Raw genomic sequence first — 21,514 nt, forward strand, 5'->3', positions numbered from 1 at the left:
AAAACCCAAACTTGGCCACTCGCTCAGGGGCCCATCAGCAACGAGGCTCACTGCCCTGACCTGCCCTCCCAAAAACCCAGGAAGATCATAGTGTGGCTGTGTGCTTCAGTGCAAGAGGAACAATGAGCCTGTAGCCCTTGGATTTTGTAGGTTTTTTTTAAATTTTTCTTTTTTTTTCTTTTTTTTTTTTTGCACTACACTCCTTTCCCTCCAAAGTAAAACTTAAAGTGCTCCTAGTGCTTTGGAATTTAAGCAAGAACAGGGGCCACGAGTGTCACTTGCTGTCTTTGGAGGCTTATGGGAGCAGAAGGAAGGGTGACAGTGCCTGGCCCTTCACCAGCTTTGCCATAAGCCAAGCAGGGATTGAGATGGAGCAGCCTGTTCCTGCCAGGAGGCAGGGGAGCAGCTGGGGTGGAGCTCTGGGTCAGGGACTGCAGCAAGGGCTGTGCTGAGAGCTCCCATCTTTGCCTTCTCCAAAAGAGAAGCAGGACTCACTGCTTTTTTTGGGCCAGCAGGAGGTGAGCAGGGAGAGCACAGGGACAGACAAGTGACACCGAGCTCAGCACAGCCCCAGGGGAGAGGGGATCAGGCTGGTGAGGAGAGGATGCCCCAGGGCTGGGGTTGCTCTCACAGCTCCCAGGTGTTGTCCCAGCACAGCATTCCCTGTCCCCCAGTGTCACACCAGGGCTGGAGCAGCACCAGGCAGGTTAAAAGCAGTCCCAGGGTGGATGTGCCCCATGGTCAGAGCAGCTCCCTCCCTGCACCAGAGCCTTTATCCAAAGCTGCTCTGCTCATCCCCACAGCTGGCTCAGGGACAAGCCAGGAATAACACCAAGCCTCATCTCCAAAGAGCCCAGGCTGGGTGAAACTTGGCTATTTTGGTTAAGGAAAGACAGAGGGACCTGGCCCAGCCTGGCCCAGCACTCCCACCCTGGGAGGCCCCAGGTCCACGGGGAGGGCAGAGTAAGGAGCCCAAGGATCAGATCCCTGTGGTTTCTGCCCCGTCCTTCAGCAACAGCAACGTTCCACAGGCAGCCACACACCCCCTGCACCTCAGTGGGGACCCAGCAGTTCACATTCACTTCAGGTTAAAACTCTTGGTTATCTGCTAAATGCAATTTAATACTGAGAGGGACGAGGGGAGCCCCACTGTGGGCAAGGAGGAGGGGGAGCAGGGCTGCTCCCAGCACCCAGGGGGTGCAGCAGCCCTGGATTCACACACATTCCTGCACACACACTCCTGCTGAGCCAGCTCCAGCCTCTCCCTGCAGGGACAAGCCAGCCCTGTCCCTCTGCCACGGGCCAGCAGCAACAGGGACCTCCCTCAGCTCTGAGCCACAGGCCCAGGGAGGACAGGGCAGCAGCCAGGTGGGACCAGCAGGCAGGGCAAGACCCCCCCGAGCCCCAGGGCCTCACCCAGCCCTGCCAGGTGGGAATATGGCACAGAAAACTCCAGCATCCAGCACCAGGGGCCCTGCCCAGACAGAGCTCCCTGCTCCCAGGGGTGCAGAGTCCTTCAGGGAACACGTCTTTGCAGAAGACAGTGCCTCTCCCAGCTCTGGATGTGCAATTAAAACAGTAACTAGAACAGTCTCAGGCCAAGCACGGCCCGAGAGAGATTCGTTCCTTCCAAGTGTGCAGATAAAAGTGCAAATATGCATTTGATGTTTCTTTTCTAGTGAGGAAGCTCTGGTGCATTTAGCTGCCAACATCTTGAAGACCAGACCAAGAGGAAAAAAAAAAAAAAAAAGCTTCCAGAGAGTTCAGCTTCACTTTGCTACATGGTACCTTAAAGTCACAGTTCTCAGACTGAAGTGCCTGCAGCCCTGGGCTCGGTCCCGCGCGGCTGCAGCAGGTAGTGGAATGTTTGTGTCATGAGTTAGATGCTTCAGGGGGAGAGGAGGAAAAGAGGAAAAACCAGGTTACAATCCTATACATGAGTGCCACTCTGGGAACAGAGGGAGCCTCCTCAGTTGTGTGGGGCAGGGTGGGAGCTGTGCTGGTGCTGGTTGATCTCCGAGCCGCCGGCGGCGCAGAGCAAGGGCGCGCTGTCCACGGCGCCGTCGGTGCCAGCCAGGGAACCGTAGCAGCCCGAGCACTGAGGGGTGGCCAAGCTGCAGGAGAGACAGAAAAAACAGACTGAGAGGTGGCCAAGCTGCAGGAGATGTAGGAAAAAAAAAAACAGGCATGGAGTTTTTAGGGATGAATAATTTGGCTTCTCCAGACTTCTGCTCCCAGCAGTGGTCGGGGGGGGTTGAAGTTTGAAGGTACAATGTCTCCAAGGAACTTGGCTTTGATGAGACAGCTACAAGGAGAAGAGCACCAGGCCCTGCTGGTCAAGAGGAGCCAGAGGCTCTGAACTGCTCTCTACACCCCTGGGCAGCAAGGGAAGTGTGGTAGACAGGTAGGCAGAAGAATTATAAAAGAAAGGCCTTATGAAATCAGGCCTTGGCTCTGCTAAAATTGCCAAAGCTGGCCTGTCATTTCTTCTAAGTGCAGCTAACAAGCAATTTGCAAGTTGCCATGTGAAGCTATTTTGAGAATCAGAAGTTCCTTTAACACAACATTCTATTCTGAGGATGAAAAACAAATGCACCTGTGTAAATAATAAGATTTGCCCCATGAGAATCCACAAAGGAAAAATGTAAACATATGTAGAGAGAGAAAATTTGATAGACATATACAATAGCCCTTCCTGACCAGTGAACTGAATTTCACTGCATTGCTGACAAATTAGGTTCAACAGCGCTGATATTTCCTACAAACATGAGCTTTGTGAGTAAAGAATTTGCTTTCTGCATGAAGGAAATGGAGTCTCAGCTGATTTATTCCAACACACAGTGACCCCAAAGACGTGACCGACGCTAGGCGAACAGCTTGTCACAAAAAAAGGTGAAATGAGCCAAGCTGACGCCAGGACCAGACAGCGAGACAGGATTTAGAGATGGAACATACAAAGTCATGAAAGGAAGATGGAGACAGCCACGAGTAGGGCTGAGGTGGGAGTAAACAGCAGTGAGATGAAACACAGCACACAGACACAACCACCGGCAGCACCGCTGGCTGCAGGACCAGCACGAAAAGAAATTCAAGCAGCGAATTTGCAAAGTAGCAAAAGGCTACAGCTACAGTCAGCCACAGGAACAAGCAAAGACAAGAGAGAGCCAGTGAAGCGGAACCCGGGCAGAGGGGCTGCAGAGGGTGTGGAACACATGGAAATGAACACAACTCCTGGGAGAAAGCGTGAGAACAAAACTGTGAGTGGCAGAACACAAACGTGGTCTCCAAACCTCGGGAGATACGCGGCCCAAAGAGAGTCCTGGAAGGTGAGGCAGCCTAAGAGCTGCCAAGGAGAGAAGGGCCCAGCAAATCATGGGGACAACAGTCTCAAGAACCATGGTGAGTGAACAGTCAACTGCTGAGGGGTAGGGAAACAAGTCACAGAATAGAACCGTGGTGTGGAAATGACACGTGTGTGGAAAGGTACATGTCACAGAAAGAAAGCCAAACTGTGAGTAAGAAGAGGCAAAATATGTTGGGAAAAGGAGAGAGAAAGTATAATAAGTATATGCTGATAGCTTTGTTACTGTGTTGTGTTGTTGGCAGTTGCCCTTGGTTGGCAGTCCCACACAGAACTCGCAGACTCCAAAACAGAAGAGGACAGCTGTGGGTGCTTGGTGCCTTTCTAGAGTTTTCTACCAGTTTTCCCCTGGTAAGGGGAAAATTACCAAAAGACAAATGTAGAAAAATGTGTGCAGCTTTTAGGGTTTGTTTTCTTGCCTTTTCCCCTCCTCTTTTTCAACCACAAGTGTTGTAGGGGGGGAACAGAGGTGCAGCAGCACAGGATGGTGCCACAGAACCTTCCCTTCCCTAGCTGGTGGTATCACAGGGCCAGCTCAGCCCTCCTCCCTTTTTTGGGGTAGTGCCTGCCCATCACTTGAGATTAGCTGATCTATATTTAATTGATGTTCATCTAAGAAACCTATTGAACATGGCTTGGCCATTGCACCTTTGTTCCATTTTCCTTTTTTTTTTGTTTGGTTTGGTTTTTTTTGGTTTTTGTTTTTTGGGTTTTTTTTTCTTGTTTTTATCTAAAACAATGTCTAAGGGGCCTACTAGAAAGTGACTATTCTATAAAGTGTTCTTGAAATCTATATTCATGCACATACAAAATCCAGACACTGAAGAAGTCAGAGCTGCTGTCAGATCCATTCTCTCTGCAGATTTTCTCTGTGATCCTTCACCTGGGGACAGCTACAGCAGCCCTTGGTGCTTCAGGTCTTCGTAGGTCTTGTTATTCACCACGTTCCCACCGGAATCCTCATATTCCTCCTCTGTACTGGGCTGCCACCTCTCTGAAGCCTCCTGCTCTTTCAGCTTTGCCCACAATGAGACTGCGTCCTCAATCTGTGTGATGCTGGCAATGTGGGCTGTGTTGGGAATGCCCAGGCACCTCATTCCATGGGCGTCTCCACTCTGCAAAGTGCCTCTGGAACGCCTTGGGCCCTCGGTAGGTGTAGTTACCACAAATCTCACAGTTGTAGTTGATGTTCAGACTGTGGAGTTTATACAACCAGTACAGGATGGGCTTCCCATCCCAACCAAGAGGCAGATTTTTAGGGTTATAAATGATTTCATTTTCTTCATCTTCACTCTCACTGATCTGCTCTTCCTCCTCCTCTCTCTCCTCCCCTGTCTGTGCCTGTTTACACTGCACGTTCCCATGGGTGAGGTGTCTTTGCTCCCCAAGAACTTCCACATACTCATAAATCTGAGCTTCCAGGAATGCAAGATCTTTATTTCTTTCAGTGTCTCTCTTGCTTCCTTTTGTCTTTGGGTTCTTAGCAAAAAAGGAAGGATCAAGTGCTTCCAGGGATTTGCCTTTACTGCTAAAAGCCTCTGAGCACGCTCCTCCAGAGTCCCACCACACCTCAGCCCCAAAGCCAGCAAAGCTGATTTTAACCTGTCCAGTCCCAGGGAGGCCAGTTCTTCCCAGGAGGAGAAGGCTGAGAGGTCCAGGTGGGCACCAGCATGGGTGAGGGCACTGCTGGTCTCTTTAGGCCAGCCTTGGAATGTGCCCTTCTCCTACTTCTTCTCAAACTCTGTCTGAATCTTCTCAAAGAGTTCATTCTGGTCCAGTAATGGTTTCACTCGGTCTGTGTAACCCTGCAGGTACTCAAGGAGCATCTCAAGATACCTCTTATATTCAGCATTTTTTCTCTCCTTGGGAATATTGAAGAGCTGGTCAAATGTGGCTAAGTACGTGATATAATCCAATTTCTCTGATGATTTCAGGTTAACGTACTTGAGGTAACAATCATGCAAATTCAAGTACTGTCCGTACCCTTTCTCATCTGTGAACTCCACCAGATTCTGTGCTTCTTCACTTGGGTTGTCTCTGGCCTTCAGCAGCTCCTCAAACTCCACTGACATAGGAACAGAGATCTCATGTGGGTGCTTCTGGTGAAATTCCTTAATTTGCTTCAGTCTGTTGTAAAACTCCACAAATTCATTTGGCCCAGAAATGGTGCTGAGTTCTTCCTCACACAGACCATCCTTGTCATCATACAGCTCCCACAGGTTGCTGCTCACTTCCATGTACCGGTCCTGCATGGCCCGGGTGTGGTGGTCTGAGTTGATCTGGTCATGGAGCTTGGACTTCTTGGTGAGCATCTCCTTCACCATCCCGTCCATGAGGTGCTCCCGCTCCTCGTGGTACCGCTGCTGCTGCTCCAGGATCGTCTCCATCCCGCTCCCCTGTGTGCCTGCAGCTCTCCTCTTCTCCCAAGATTACCGGCAGCAATTAATTTCCTAACCAAGTCCTATAACCTTGAATTTTATCTGCAACAGTTCCTTAAAGTTTAGAAATAATTAGCTCACAAATAAAATGTTACTGCTGAAGCAGACAAAGTCAGAATACAACCTGACACCCTGAGGGTCAGAGTGTTGGTAGCCATCCGAATAAATGGTGGCTGCAGTGCTCCTGGAGTGACAAACGTGGCTCTGTTGAAGGGGTGATCCTGTAGAAGGCTGTAGCTGTCCTCTGAAGGTCCAATGGTGTCTGGTCTTCCTCTGGGAATCCAGTGGAAAAGGCTGCTGTGGTGTTCCCAAGCTCACATTATATTCAGGTAGGAATGCTTTGGCTCCTCCCCCTGGGCAGAGCATCTCCCAGTGGGATGATGGAATTTGATCAGCCATGCAGAGACACTCAATGGCCCATTAAGAGAAGATATCTCCTGGAGGGAGGATCCATTGTGGAAGAGATAAAGAAAACTGCCCCACCTGGTTTCAACAGCTGGCCCATTAAGAGAAGCTATCCAGAGTCATGAGGGATGGGTCATGGAAGAGATAAAGAACACTGCCCCACCTGGTTTTAACAGATGGTGATAGAATACATCTGGTTACATCTTGAATTGCAATCTAAGACACTTAAATATTACCTTTCTATGCTCTAAGATATAAAGCTGTTTTCTTTTAAGAGATAAGGTGACTCTGACTAAAACAGCTGAGATGAAACACTGACAAACAGCTGTTTGTGGATAAAGAAGATACACCCTTGATTTTGCGAAGATTCTATTGCTCTTTACAATCTCTGCTGCTTTATCTTCCACAGATAACACAGAAGAGTCAGTGATGATTCTCCATTATGGCTGTTGTTGATTGTGAGCTGTTTTAGTGCTGTCCTTTGTTTCATTTTACTGTCATAGGTACATGACAGTTTAGAAAGGTGCTACCTCAACTTCCTAAGAGGGAAGTTGATATATTGATTACATTATGTGAATTTACTGATTTTATAATAGGCATCATTCATAAGATGTTATTACTGTATTTATAGCAAATTTCTTATATGCTTAAACATCTCTTTGTGTAATTATCTGAAAGACTTGTGTCATTTCAGGATCCTTTTTTATTCTCTAGCTGCTTATGCATCTCTTAGACCAGCTCAGCTCTCTGGCTAGTCCTCTGCACTGGCTCTATGGTTTGACCCAATGCTGTCCCATAGTTTTAAGTGGTTTTCAGACCTCCAAGAAAAGATACTTGAGCTTTGTTGAAAGCCTCCTCTGAACTGCTGGTCTTGTGGTTTTTCCCAGTTATTACAGAAGCACTCCAGAAGTTTGCTGTGTTTGAAGTATCTCTATCCTGAAGGAAACTTTGGAGGGATCCAACTACTGGATGGTTTGATTAGTCTTTAACCCCAAGGCCTTTACTCATAACTGCTATTCTTAAGAGTCTTGTTTTAAAATGTGTTTAGGGAATTCCCTCCCAGATGAAGCCTGGACTGTGGCCAGGCCTTAGCTCTACCTGGAAGGAGAATTTGTCAATAAACCCAGTGTTTTCTGCATCAAAACTGGATTCAGGTCACTTTGACTTGGCAATTTGACCCCTTATATACGACAGCTGAACCTATCTTTAGAGCGAGCTTGGAAATTATTATCTGGAAATAATTATCCAAGCCCTCACTAAATTGAGGTGTGTCAGCTGTTCACAGACTCTGGGATGATGGTACAGTGTTTCAGAGATTCCTAATTACCTAATTTCACATGTATTATTAATTATGTGTATTATCTGAAGTAGTCTTAATTGTTGTACCTGGCTTATTCCTGATTGCTGTCAGTTTCTTGTTCACTACATGTATGGTTTTGCCTTGATGTTTCCTCATGCTCAAAACCAAAGACGTGCGTCTCATTTTAAAAAAGCCAAAAGAAGAATTTAGTGCCTTAAGAACATCCAAATAATGTAATATGTACATAAGAAACGTAGACAACAAAGAATTTTGAATAATGCAATATTTGCATTAGAAATTTGGAAAGGAGATCATCAAATCTAAATCCCAATTGAGTGTGCCTCAATTAGCAAAGCCTAATTGATGCACTGACTTCAAGAGAGGGCGTGCTTGTGTTTCACCAGCAGCAGGTTCCAAGTGGTCACCTGTCAGATCAATCACCCATCACCTCTGGGAAAATGAGGCCCAGTGCAAAGAGAAACAAGCCAATCACCCTGCAGCCCTCACGGCCAGAACAGAACAGAAGCAGGACTGCCAAGGCTTAGCTGTGTCTGCAACTACAGAGGCAATGTGCCATCAAAAGCTTTATGTCATCATCACTGTATAGTGTTCCTAGTAACCTTCTTCAGCTATTCCCTGTTCCAGGACCCTGGAGGACATTCAGTGATGTCAAAGATCAACACTTCCAGCTAATGGACTTTCTCCTGAGTCTCAACTATTTGGACTTTAAAACAATGGTCATTTATCTCCATTTCCCTAAGAGAGATTGGACATTATTCTTTTGTTTTCTCATGCTGTGAAATCCTGTGTCAATGACTTGATAGAATTTGATAAGCTTTGTTGATTGTAATCAGCCTTTCATCCCATATCTAATAGATAACCTTAATGAGATAATACCCTCCCAAGAGCAAGCTGTTTTAAGATCAGAAAAGAGCCTTTTTTAAATTAATGAAAAGGGTGAGATGTTGTAGACAGGTAGAAGAATTATAAAAGAAAGGCCTTATGAAATCAAACTGCCAAAGCTGGCCTGTCATTTCTTCTAAGTGCAGCTAACAAGCAATTTGCAAGTTGCCATGTGAAGCTATTTTGAGAATCAGAAGTTCCTTTAACACAACATTCTATTCTGAGGATGAAAAACAAATGCACCTGTGTAAATAATAAGATTTGCCCCATGAGAATCCACAAAGGAAAAATGTAAACATATGTAGAGAGAGAAATTTGATAGACATATACAATAGCCCTTACTGACCCCTGAACTGAATTTCACTGCATTGCTGACAAATTAGGTTTAATACAGTGCTGATATTTCCTACAAGCATGAGCTTTGTGAATAAAGAATTTGCTTTCTGCATGAAGGAAATGGAGTCTCAGCTGATTTTTTCCAACAGTGAGGGACTTGGAAGTGAAGTGGAAAGAAAGGAAGTAAAGTGTTCCAGGCCAGGTTGGACAGGGCTTGGAGCAGCCTGGGATGGTGGAAGGTGTCCCTGTCCATGGCAGGGGGTGGAACAAGATGGGCTTTAAGGTCCCTTCCAGCCCTCACCATTCCATGGAGAGAGGTGACAGGGCTGCCAGGATGCCTTGTAAGAGTTTTGCTGGGGATACCTGACCATTGTCCCCCCCAGCAGCACTTCCTGCAGAGCTTTGTCCCAGCTCCCTTCCAGAACTTCACCACCTCTCACTCCCCAGTGGAGAAACCCCTCTGGAGAGCATTTCAGAGCCCTCTGAAATGGAACCCAGCCCTCCTGTCTGCAATCACCACCTGTGAGCACCATCCACCTCTCTGAGCTGGTCACTTCTGCCCAATAAAAGCAGCTCCTTGTGAGCTGCACAAGGGAACAAAAGCTCTGTCAGAGGCTCCCTGCTCCATCTACCTTGCCCAAGCTGCCTCTTCCACCAAAGCTTTTCCTAGGTGCAGAAGCCAGGAGCTCTGATGCTGCCCCAGAGGGCAGCAGAGCAGCAGCACAACCCCTCCTTACCCTCCTTCCCTGGCCCCGAGGCGTGACAAGTCATCGTCGCTGTCGTAGCGCCTGGGATTGTCAAAGAAATAGGCCCTGGAGCTGTAGCTGTGGCTGTTGACCATCCCTGCTGGAGTCTGCCAAGGAGAAAGGAGTTAGGCCAGAAGCAAAACATTCCCCAAAAGTCATCCCAGGCATCCTCCCAGCACAGGGGGACTTGCTCAGGCCTACCAGGTTCTGGCTCAGTCTCTGAGCGCGGAAGAACAGCACCACGAAAGTGGTTGGCACCAGCTCCCAGAGGAACAGGACTACTCCAAACACCACGTACTCCTCACTGCTCACCTCCACGTGCACCTGTGGGCACAAGGCAGAGGGTCTGTGTCATGCCAGCCACCCACAGAGCTCCCAGAAGCTGGAACTGGGAGTGCAGAGCATCCTTTCTAAAGGCAGGAGTCCCCAAAGCGGCACAGTGACCTTCACCTGGTGCTGCTGCTGGTTTGGGTGAGCTGGTTCTGCTCAGAGGGTGCCACCAGGGCACTGGGAGCTCCTGCCCACACCAGTGACTCTCCCTCACACACAGCCATGCCCGATTAAGCATTGCTGTTCTGCTCTAGTTGAGTTGTCCCTCCTCTCCCTCACAAGAAGAGTTGGCAGGATGAAAGGGAAGGGCACAATGGGGAATCCTTCCTGAAGAAGTGGCTGGGGAGAGGAGGACTCAGGTTTGCTGGGTTCAGAGAGCAAGCAGAGCAGAAAGGCAGCTCATATGGGGTTCAGCTACTCAGACACCCCCCAAAACCCCCTGTTCACCCTCACAGGATGAGGAGTGACTGCATTTCACTTCACTGGCTCTGGATTTGGGGGTCACACACTCACCTTGTCTGAAAGGTTGTCCCAGCCATAGTTAAAAGGACCAGGAACATTGTCTGGAGATATGGCCACAGCTACCAGGTTATAGCAAGCCCTTGAGGAATACAGGAGGGCCACTACAGATCCCACCAGAATAGCCTGGCAGACAGATGTTCCCTAGGACAGGAAGAAATAAAAAGAGTTTTAATACAGAGCTGCGATGTTCTTCCCCGTTCCCTTAAATGCACGAGCAGCTGTGCAGGCAAGAATGACCCAGAACATTTGTATGTTGTTGCTAAAATATTCAGAGCTGGGTAAGAGCTTTCTCATGTGATGAGTTCATTGCAGGAGCCACACAGCCAGGGCTGCCTGGGAGCAGGGAAGGATCTGAGGCACTGGAGTGTCCCTGGCAGGACTTTGTCTGTCAGCTCCAAACTGGGGGTCCAGGGTTGTTCCACCCCCTGCCTTCCTCTGGGAATCTCCACAAGGCCAACAACCAAAGAGCAGGAAAATCAACTTCTGCTTCACAGCCCAGAGCCTGCAGAGGTGTTCACCCAGCCCTTTCAGTTGCAGCCACCCAGCACCCCAACACTCCTCTAAGAAAGAAGCTGAAGCATTTGGGGTGGGCAGAAAGACCCAGAGCTTGAACCCCAGCACCTGAAGGGAGCCCACAGGAAAGATGGAGAGAGACCATTTACAATGGACTGGAGGGGCAGGACAAGGGAATGGCTTCAAACAGACAGAGGGCAGGGTTAGATGGGATATTGGGGGTAAATTCTTGGTTGTGAGGGAGCTGAGGTCCTGGCACAGGGTGCCCAGAGCAGCTGTGGCTGTCCCTGGATCCCTACAAGTGTCCAAGGCCAGGCTGGATGGGCTTGAAGCAGAATGATCTAGTTAAAGGTAACCCATGGCAGGGGGCTGAAACTGGATGGGATTTAAGGTCCCTTCCAATTGAAACCATTCAGGAATGCTGAGACAAACCAGGTTTTGTTAAATCCATCCACGAATCCCTTTAATGGCTGCTGGGAGGCAGCAAGTCACAGTGAGGGGCAAACACCCTGCAGCACCTGAGCTGCCTTTGTGTTTAAGCAGAGAATCTGCTGGGGAAGCTCATCCCAATGGTCTGCTCCACATCCCAGCTCTATTTTCCTAGATCTGGAGCTCAGGACAGTGTCTTGAGGGTGTCAGCAGGAGAGAGGTGCCAACAGACAAGTGACAGCCCTGAAGCCCAGCACACATCCTGCTGCCACTGGAAGCTGAGCCTGTGGGGCTCAGGGCAGCACAATGAGGCACAAAGGCTGCTGAAGCAAATCTGCAGCTCACAAGGACCCCAGGACAGGAGCTGGCTCCAGTCCAGCCTCCTTCCCACAGCTCCAACCTTCCCACCTTCAGCGTGGAGGTGCTCCAGCCCTGCTGTGTGCCTTTGAGTTCAGGGGCAGGACAACCTTCTGAGGCATCTGTGTAACATTTCTGCTCACCCCCAGCCTGTTTCTGCAGCAATTTCCCAAACACAACATCAGAGGATGCCCCCAAGGCAGGAGAGGGAGGCAGAGACCTTCAGCAGGGTGAGTATCCAAGTGGAGAGAGCAGAGGCTTCCCCTGGAGCACGTTGCACACAGCCCAGGAGCAGCCTCAGGCATGTGAGGAGAGGAAGTTCCTGCACTGGGGGAGCTGGGTGAGTTAATGAGTGTCCAGAGCCAGTCAGAGCTGGAAAGCAGACCCAGGCCAGCAGGGATGTGAGCAGCTCCTCTGCCCCTGCCTCACTGCAGAGCTGGATACAACCTGCAGCCTCTGGACAGCTGTCACAGAGCCAGGCAGGACACCAGACCCAGCCCACACCCCCTGCATTCCAGGAAGCCACCGATGCCCTCTGCTGCTTAAGGAGCCAGACATCTCCTACAGAAAGCCTCAGCTCCAGCTGGCTGTGCTCAGGTGCTCTGGTTTTTCCTCTAGATGTTTCCAGGCACTCAGGTAGACACAGATTGCAGCCTCCTGCCACACTGTTGGTGGCTTTTCCACTCTCCTATCTGCTGGAAAAGAGCTGTGTGTGTTCAGACCCTCACCTGCCCTGCTTTGGGACAGGACCTACAGCAACTTCTCCTCCCATTCCAAAATGCTCATCTCATCCTACCCAAGCAGAGTCCAACTAAAGCTGGATTTCTGGGGGATCCCCTTCTCAGGGAATCATGACACAGGTAAATTCAGGTAAATTCATAGCACAAACTGCATCTCCTGCTCTGAGAGAACCCTCTCAAGGCAAACCTGGGATTTTCTATGCCTGAAGAGTAGAAGCAGCTCATAAATCTGTTATGCCAAAGCTGCAGACAAAGTATTCCCCTAAATCATGCAGGAAACATCACTCCCATAGCAGGAGCATGCATTTTGTGAAAGGGAGGAATCCAAGAGTTGCCACCTCCACACTGGAAGGAGAATTTGAGCAAAATCAGCTCAGGTGCCACCAGGCCAGCGCTGCCCTGAGTGAGCACACCCAGCTCCAGCTGAGCAGTCCCAGAGGGAATTCCCAAGGCATTTACCCACCTTGGACTCGAGGTAGACATTGGCTGAAGACATCTTTCCCAGTTTGCACATGCAGCAGGCCAGGGAGATGGCACAGAGGATGAAGAGGCTGTCGTTGACCAGAGCCCGGGCCAGGACCGTCCACCTGAGCTGCTTCTCCGGCACCTCGCCGTGGATCAGCATTGCACAGGTTAAATTCACAACCAGGAACAGGAGGCTGGTGAGGATGGAGCCCAGGTACAACAGGACCCTGGAGACACAGTGAGGGGAAAAAATGGTCAGTGAGAAAAGCCTAGGTTCATTGTGCACCTCCCTCCTGTCTCAGCAGAGCCTCCCAGGGCACAGCTTGCTGGGAAGCTCAGGCATTCCAGCAAATTTCAGGGCTGTACTGGCAGCCCAAGGCTGCAGAGGATTTGTTGGAGCTGCTCTCATAACACATGAGCAGCGTAAGCAGTCATGAGTTACAAGACTCATCTTCTGACAGTCAGGTTCTTATCTTGCAGATTTTAAGTGTTGCTCCAGCTCTGCATTAACTCCAGTCAATAAGCCATGAGTCATCACAACCACTGCAACTCCTTTTTCTTGAGAGCCCCTGGAGATTGCATTTTCCACCCTGGGTTTCCCTGGGAAGCACCTGGGCTGCACAAACCTGGGGCTCCCCCATTGCTCAAGCCTTGTTCTGCTGATCTTTCCTGGGCTGGGACAGCTCAGAGTGACTCTAAGAGTCCACCCAGGGGAGCTGGGGTGCTTGAGCTCCTCTGGCACCCCTGAAGCTCCCAGTCCTGCTCCAAGGTGCAACTCTGCTCCTTTCTCAGAGCACAGGTATGGAATTAGAGCTCTGTTCAGCTTGTGGGGCCTGACCCTGCCATTCCCAGTGAGTTCCCCTGGGACCAGCTTTGAAGGGAAGGTCAGGACAGCAGCACTTACTTGTACTTGTTGAATTCAGCTGCACATTTCACTTTGAATATGACCTGGAGGAAAGATTTGCACAGGATTAATTTAGGTTTCCTTTCAAGAGATAAACAGGGAAATCAGAACCCAGCTGGACATCTCCAAGGAATCTGGATTATTTATTAGCACCAACTCCTGCTCTGGACCCAAAAGAATGGTATTTTCTCCTTGTACAAGTCCAGCCCAAATACAGGTTGCCAACAGCCATAAACATATTTAACACCCCATATGTGACAAGCACTTCAACACCACACCTTGAAGACTTCAAGAAAAGGAGGGAGTTTAGCACTTCAAAGTCCTTCAAAAATACACCTCCCTTTCCCAATGTTTTGGGCTATTTTAGGACCTCAACCATGCTGGATTTCCATGCAAGAGGAGCAGGGACAGTTTAGGAAGGTGCAGATACTCCCAAGTCACAGCTCAGATGTGAATTCCTGCTGCAAAGGCACAGGGAACCAGTGCTCACACTGCTCTGGGTTGTGTCCAGCTCCAGCTCCAGACCCCACCAGGAAGGATCCCAGAGCTGGGGTCCCATTTAGCCACAGGCAAAGCTCATGTCCTGACTGGAGACTTTGAAGGAACTTGGGAAGAGGCACAGACACATCCAGAGTGATCCCACCTGCACCTGTGGAGGTTCAGTTTCCCTTCTCCTACAAGGAGCTTTCCCTGTCAGCAGTGAAGGATCACTCATCTCCTCCCAGGCATCCTCAGGCAGCTTTTATCCTGGTGGGATTCCTTGGCTCCTGCTTCCAAGTCAGCACTGAGGTAGAAATGGCACATGAGCTTCAGGAATCAGGCTGCTGCCAAGGGGATTTCCAGAGCCATTTCAGGATCTGAGGGCTGTCTGAGCCACTGCAGTGCTTCCAAGCATTTCAAAGGACATTGGACAGCTTCAGTGATTCTCTTCCAAGAGCCACTTCCACTGCCTGGCTCCTCTTCCTGAGAGAGGATGAGTTTAACTTAGTGAGGAATGACACATGGTTCTTCAGCAGAGGGAGGTATCCAACCTCAGGAAAGTTCTCTCTGTCCCCTTGTCCTGGCACACAGAAGTACAGGAGTGTGGCACAATCCACTCTGAGCCCTAAAACTCATCTCAGCTACAAGAAACTGAGCCTTGGGAAGGGCCACGTGGTGACTCCAAAACAGAAATATCCCTGAATCCTCCCTTGTTTGCTGTGGGTGAATTTCAGGCACTTTGGAATCACTGAATCACTGAGTCTGGAAAAGCCCTCCAAGGTCACCAAGTCCAACCATGAATCCAGCAGCACCACATTCACCACTAAACCATGGCCTGAAGTGCCACATCCACGAGTTTTTTGAACACTTCCAGGGCTGGGGACTCCACCACTGCCCTGAACAGCCTGTTCCAACACCTCACCACCCTTTCAGTGAAGAATTTTTTCCTAACATCCAGTTAGGATCTAAATATTCCCTGGCACAACTTGAGGCTGTTTCCTCTTGTCCTGTCAAAACAGGCACTGGTGACATCCAGCAGGGAAACTCCTGGTTCAGCACCCATTCCAGCAGCATGGAAATCCACTGAGCAATCTGCACTCCTGCTGTAACCTCAGCCCCGAACAGCCCTGCAGAGTCCCTGTTTGTATTCCAGCTGGGAATGCCGTGTTCCCAGCTGAGAACAGCCCCTCAGCTGAGCAGGGAAGTGCCCCTGGCTCAGAGAAGATGCTGTTTTGGGCAGGACACTCTTGCCAAACCCTCCCTTGCAGCCCTGGGGATGAAGGCACACAAAGCTGAGTCAGGGTTAAGAGTGCAACAGCAATTTGAGCCTCATGCTTGGCCTGCTGCCATGGAAAGCAGAGCGAGACCACAGCTCCAGCCTTACACTTTTATTAGCCCCTGGATAGTTATAGGAATAACTTGAGGAAAGGAACAGCCAGCGGTGCTTTGGTGGTTTTGGTTATTAAGGCTGATAAGTTATCTGAAGGTTGCTTTTCCTTCCCAGGGACTGGGTCAGGAGGTGCCACCAGCAGAGTGCACAGGGTGTCTCTGGGTTCCTATCCTTGAGATGAGCTCTGAGCCTCCTGCACAGGGCTCTGCTGCTCCCAGAGCCCAAGGACAGCTCAGGCAGAGGGTTCTGCTGTGAAAAACCCAGCACAGAGAGCTCAGGAGCAATCCTGTTCTTCAGAAAAACAGGAAAAATAAACCCCTGTGCTTCAGCAGGTGCATTGGGCCAAGCTGTGAGCAGCAATCCCTGCAAACTGAACGGTTCCTTCAAATCTGAGCTGAGCCCAGCTCCAGAAATCAAGCATGAAAACAGGGAGCAGAGGTCTCAGCAGCACAGAGCAGCAGGATGGGAAGATTTACTCTGAACAAATCTTTCACAGCAGTTTGGAATACTCAGGTGCCTTTCCAGAGCCATGGATCCCTTGAGCTCTCCACATCAGCCAGAAGGTGAGGCTGAAATGAGCTACAGACCACAAAACCCTTTGTGATGCTGGAGGCTTTTGGGTTTGTGATGAGTGGGTTTAACCCATAAAAATGATTTTCTTGCTCACATCACAGCCCAGAGAGCCCCCAGGGTATGTTCAAGAGACACACTCACACTTAGAAGGCGCATTGGAGGTGTCACAGCTGCTAAGAGAAGAAAAGTGACACATCCCAGATGCCACAGATGAATCCAAGGACCACTTCCAGTGCCAGGATCTTAAACCTTAACCCTCACAGTGAGGCACTTAGGCTGGACCAAAACCAAGCTACTTTTCAGCAGATCTGAAAGATCCAGGAACTTGTTGTTTTCCACTGGAATTAAATCCTTTTTTTGCTTCACAAACACAAATTTGGGCTCTGCAGACACAAGACACAACCATGCCCTGCCCCAACACAGCTCAGCTGCTGGAGCAATACAGGCAGATCCCTCTCCTCACCACACAATGATGGGAGCACAGCACAGACTATTTTGGGATCACACCTTGTACTATGTGTGCAAACCCCAGCTTCTATCCACAGAGGAAAAGCTGGAACTGTCCACGAGGATCTCTCAGCATCCTCATATTAGTGTTGAGATCATTCCATGCCATCCTGAACACAGGCTGCAATTCTGCATGTTCCCTCCTTTCCCAGAATAGCTGGTCCCCAGCAGGGCCACCTGTTCCTCTGGGAAACATGGGAAGCACCAGCTATGGGATGGAGCAGTCTGGAGTTTCAGAGATCCCTCCCCAGCTGTCCCTCTGAGGCACAGGGCACTGCCAGGTGTCTGCTGCACAGGGAAGGTGACAGAGGCAAATTAAGGATGGAGATTTCCCCAATTTTCCATCTGAGAAGGCAGGAAGGTCCAGAACAGGACAGACAAACACCTCCCAGGCTGGATGCTCTCTCCATGCCTGTCTGCAGTGCAATTAGAGCAGGAAGGGATGAAAGGGGCTGATGTCATCTCCTCACATGGAGCACTCAGAGAAACCCACCCACATCATCAGCCCCACCAGGCCAGCATTCCTCACCCATCCCTGCTGATTCCCAGGACAGCCAGGAGTGCCAAGGACTCAAGAAGATCTTTAAGGTTGTTGTGGCTGCATTTCACAGAATCATGTGGGTTGGAGAAGACCTCCAAGGCCATCAGATCCAAGCTGTGCTTGATTCCCACCTTGTCACAAGCCCAGAGCTGTGAGTGCCACCTCCAGGGGTTCCTTGGACGCCTCCAGGGATGGGCACTCCAAACCTCCCTGGCAGCTCCTTCCAATGCCTGACAACCATTTCTATGGAGAAATTTTTCCCAAATATCCCATTTAAACCTCCCCTGGCACAGCTTGAGGCCATTTCCTCTTGTCCCTTGTCCCCCTGGAAACAGAGCTCAAGCCTCCCTGGCTGTCCCCTCCGGGCAGGGAGTTGTGCAGAGCCACAAGGTCCCTCCTGAGCCTCCTTTGCTCCAGGCTGAATGCCCTGAGCTCCTTCCACGTATTTCCATTTCCATGTACCGTGGTCCTGACAAAGAGCTGGGGAAAAGCAGAAGTTGCAGACACTTGGGAAAAGTGGCATTGTTCAAGCAGCACAGGAGCTATTCCAAAGGGAAGGCAAAGGAGCATCCTAGGTTGGATATCAGAGCTCCTGAGGCAAGATTGGGAGAGTGGATCTGAGGAATTCTGACCTGATGGACTCTGAACTCCAGATTGCCAGGAAAGGACTCCTTCTGGTACAAGCTGAAGTAGAAAGGAAGAGATGCTCCCAAGCTAAAGGGATGGACCAGGTGGAAAAAGTATCCCAAGAGAGATGGAGAGGACAAGAGCATGGAAAGAAAGGACACAGGGAATGGCTGTCCACTGCCAGAGGGCAGGGATGGATGGGATATTGGGAAGGAATTCCTGGCTGGGAGGGTGGGCAGGCCCTGGCACAGGTGCCCAGAGAAGCTGTGGCTGCCCCTGGATCCCTGGCAGTGCCCAAGGCCAGGCTGGACAGGGCTTGGAGCAGCCTGGGATGATGGAAGGTGTCCCTGGATGAGCTTTAAGATTCCTTCCAACCCAAACCATTCTGGGACTCTATGAAAAATAAATACACATCCCACACTGATTCTGTCAGGTCTCTGCATCCCCTCAGGGATCTCAGGGGCCAAGATGGGATAGGAAAAGGACAACCTGTCCCGACAGAAAGGAGAAACACCAGGCAGTTCAGCAAATTTGAATTTCAGCCCTGAAAACGCCTGGAGTGTTAAGTAATGCCAGTTCTCCACAGGTATCTGTTTCCTGGAGCTCCTTCCCCAGCACCTTTCCATCCTCAGCCTCTGTGCTGCCTGAGGGGCTCTGTAAATCAAGCAAGAACAGCTCAGATATCAGCACAGGCCGTTTTCTTGCCCAGATGCCATTTCTCCAGCATCTCCACAAAGGAGGCTCTGTGTGCAGGGACAATGAGGCAGGCCCTCAGCACAGCAGCAGCTCCTGCTTTTAACTGAGGACATCTCAGCTCAGGATGCCACCCCCAGGGCAGCAGAAGCTCAGCGTCCTTCCACAGGCTGCTGCCAAGTGGCCCTTAAAAACTGGGGATGGATGGGCACATTCTGCTGGAGTCACACCAGGAAACACACCAGTCACCTCCAGATCGTGGGAGCCAGAAAAGCTCCAGGCTTTCCACCTTTTTTTCTCCAAACCTCTGGAGCTTCACCACTGAGATCTCCCAAAAACCCCACGGAGTGATGGACACCCCTCCTGGTTGTTCCAGGGAAGTGTCAGGCCCTCCCTGGAGCTGAGCAAGCAGACCCATTTTTATAAGTCACTTTATCCTTCCCCACTCCAGATTCAGAGCTCTTATTTCCTCAGACAGGATTTCCCTTGGCTCTAGGTCTTCAAGGAGAAAGAAGTGGGATACATGCAGAGTTCACTGCAAAACAGATATCGTGGGAGGAGGAGAAGCCTGGGAATCTATTTGGATTTACTTTAAGAGGACCTTTAAACAAGCCTGCAGAGAGGCAAATCTGCTGTCAAATCCAGTGACCTAGAGGAAAACAGAAATCCAGCCACTCTGTGGAGCAGAGCACAGAATCCCTGCCTGTCAAGGGACACCAACCCCTCCTGGCTGGAGCAACTGGGAGGTCAGGCTCCCTTAAGCTGACAAGATGGATTTGTGCACTCTATGCACCATTTGTTATTCCACTGCCACTCCATCAACAACACCTTTTGCAACAGGCAGCTCACCCCCAAAGCCTCCAGGTGTTTATTGAGGGGGGAAAAGAGTGGGGAAAAGAACCAGAACTGCAGAACAACCCCAGCGCTCTAAATGTCATGTGAATGTTGGTGTCCTGGGGAAAAATAAATCATAACTCCCGTGGGTGACACACTGGAGAGATTTCTGTGTGCTAGCCATTCCTTTGTGAGGCTGGGGAACAGCTGAGAGCTGCAGAGCAAAGAATCCCGACAACAACAACAAAGCTGGAAGGAAAAAGTGGTGACTTGTTTCATAAATAGGCAGCGAACCGGGAGGCAGGCGAGCAAAGGGCTGCTCAGGAGAAACTGGAGCAGAAACAAAATATTCAGGAGGAGGATGGGGAGGGGAGAGCCAGGGCTTTAGGAGATAAAGGCAAGTGGAAGGACTAAGGAAAGGAGGCTAAAAATCACCACACGAGTGATGGGAAACCCAGAAAAGCAGGGACACAGCTCGGTGACAATAACAAGCGGCTCCGCACTGTCCCAGCAGCGATGCCGGCGCTGGGAAGGGGCCCCCCTCGGCTGCCCCGGGCTGTTGTGTGAGGGATCTCGGGGTTTTTTTGTCTGACAAGCTGCGGAACAACAAGCCGGGTTCGCAGCGGAGCGATGGAGGGAAGGAGGGAGCGCAGCAACAATAGCAGAAGAGGCTCTGGCTGGTGACGTAATGGTTGGCATCACTCCAAGCCAGAGCAGCCCCTGCTGCTGCCACTTTCTGGTCCCCTTTGCAGAAGGGGAATCAATTGAAAAATAACCAAAAAGATGCAAAACAGTCCCTCAAGTGATGCCCCCCCCCATACACACACACACAAACACCCCGCGGTGGGTCTGGGCTGCAAAGAGGAAAAGCCCACCTGGGAGCAGGGCATCTCCCCGCACCCCCAAATCCCAAATTCAGGGTATGTGGCTGTCCCCCCCAGGCGGGGTCTGCAGGCAGGGCACAGCCCTGCACCCCAAAGCCCTGATGCTGGGATTCTGGGCACACTTTTAGCTCACACCATCCCCCCAAATCCCACCCCGCCCCCCCAAGCTTGAATTCAGGGCACAATCCCTGTGCTTCTCCCCAAACCTGCATTCAGGGCACAACCCTTGTGTTTCCCCCCCAGCCTGGACTCAGGGCACAACCCCTGCATCCCCCCAGGCTGTCCCAAAGTCTGGACCGAGGGATGGATTCAGGGCACAACCCCTGTGCCTTCTTCCCAGCCGGGATTCAGGGCACAGCCCCGCATCCCCTCAGGCTGTCCCGAAGGATCGGCCCCTCAGGATCGCCCCCAGCCTCACCTGGGCGCACACATCCCCATCGCACCCCACAGCCTCGGCTCCAGGGCGCTCCAACTTTGGAGAGGAGGGAGCTTCCAGCCCCGGTGTCCCGCAGGGTGGAGGTTTGGGAAAGAGAATTTTGGAGGGGTTTTGCCCAAAAGGCAAAACTTACCTCGGCGAAATAGAGGTTGAGGAGGCAGAGGCTGGAGAAGAGGAGGCAGCCGGGCAGGCAGTACAGAAGCCAGTGGGCGAAGGGTTGCTGGAGGCGGAGGGCCTGCAGGGAATTCTGCAGGTAGAAGGAGAACAGGGTGGTCCTGAGGGCTGCCCAGAGCAGGCAGAGGAAGAGGCAGAGCGTGTGGTAACTCAGCCGCCGCTCGCGGTAGTAGAGCAGCAGCCAGAGCTGCAGGTAGGCGAAGAGGAAGAGCGCGGCGTAGAGCGCCGTGTGGAGCACGGTGAGCCCCAGCTCCACGGCGTAGGGCACGGCCGCCCCCTCAGCGAGGGCCATGGGGCAGCGGGAGGCACCGACCCCCTCCCTGCCTTCCCTCAGCCCCGGCTGGACACCCCCATGCAACAAAGGGGAGACCCCCCGCCTTTTCCCCTTCTTCTTCTCCTTCTCCTCCTCCTCCTCCCGCCCGCCCGGCTGCACCGCCCGCCCGCCCGCCGCCAAACAACTCCGTGCCGGGGACAGCCGGCTGAGCCCGCTGATTTGAGGGGCGGTGGCGCGCGCTCCCCATTGGCCGCCTGCCGGCCACGCCCCTCGCCGCGCCCACCCGCCGCGCCCACTGGCCGGCGCCTCCTGTCAATCACCCGCGCGACGCCCCCGCCGAGCCGCCGCTTTG

At 51.2% G+C, this 21,514-nt stretch overlaps 1 protein-coding gene and 1 pseudogene across 1 annotated transcript; both read right to left on the reverse strand.

Annotated features, from left to right (window-relative positions):
• Nucleotides 1-187: 187 nt before the first annotated feature.
• On the reverse strand, nt 188-21,293 carry GPR137C (G protein-coupled receptor 137C). Its single transcript, XM_030949754.1, has 7 exons — nt 20,848-21,293; nt 13,750-13,793; nt 12,844-13,072; nt 10,333-10,482; nt 9,691-9,813; nt 9,481-9,596; nt 188-2,114 (listed from the first exon to the last, which is right to left on the reverse strand). Exons 1-7 carry the CDS (start codon nt 21,178-21,180, stop codon nt 1,970-1,972), a joined length of 1,140 nt encoding a protein of 379 aa, XP_030805614.1. The 5' UTR covers nt 21,181-21,293; the 3' UTR covers nt 188-1,969.
• Nucleotides 4,208-5,944, reverse strand: LOC115904399 (annotated as a pseudogene).
• Nucleotides 21,294-21,514: the final 221 nt, after the last annotated feature.

The sequence above is a fragment of the Camarhynchus parvulus genome, chromosome 5 (assembly GCF_901933205.1).
Source record: "Camarhynchus parvulus chromosome 5, STF_HiC, whole genome shotgun sequence".
Lineage (NCBI taxonomy): Eukaryota > Metazoa > Chordata > Aves > Passeriformes > Thraupidae > Camarhynchus > Camarhynchus parvulus.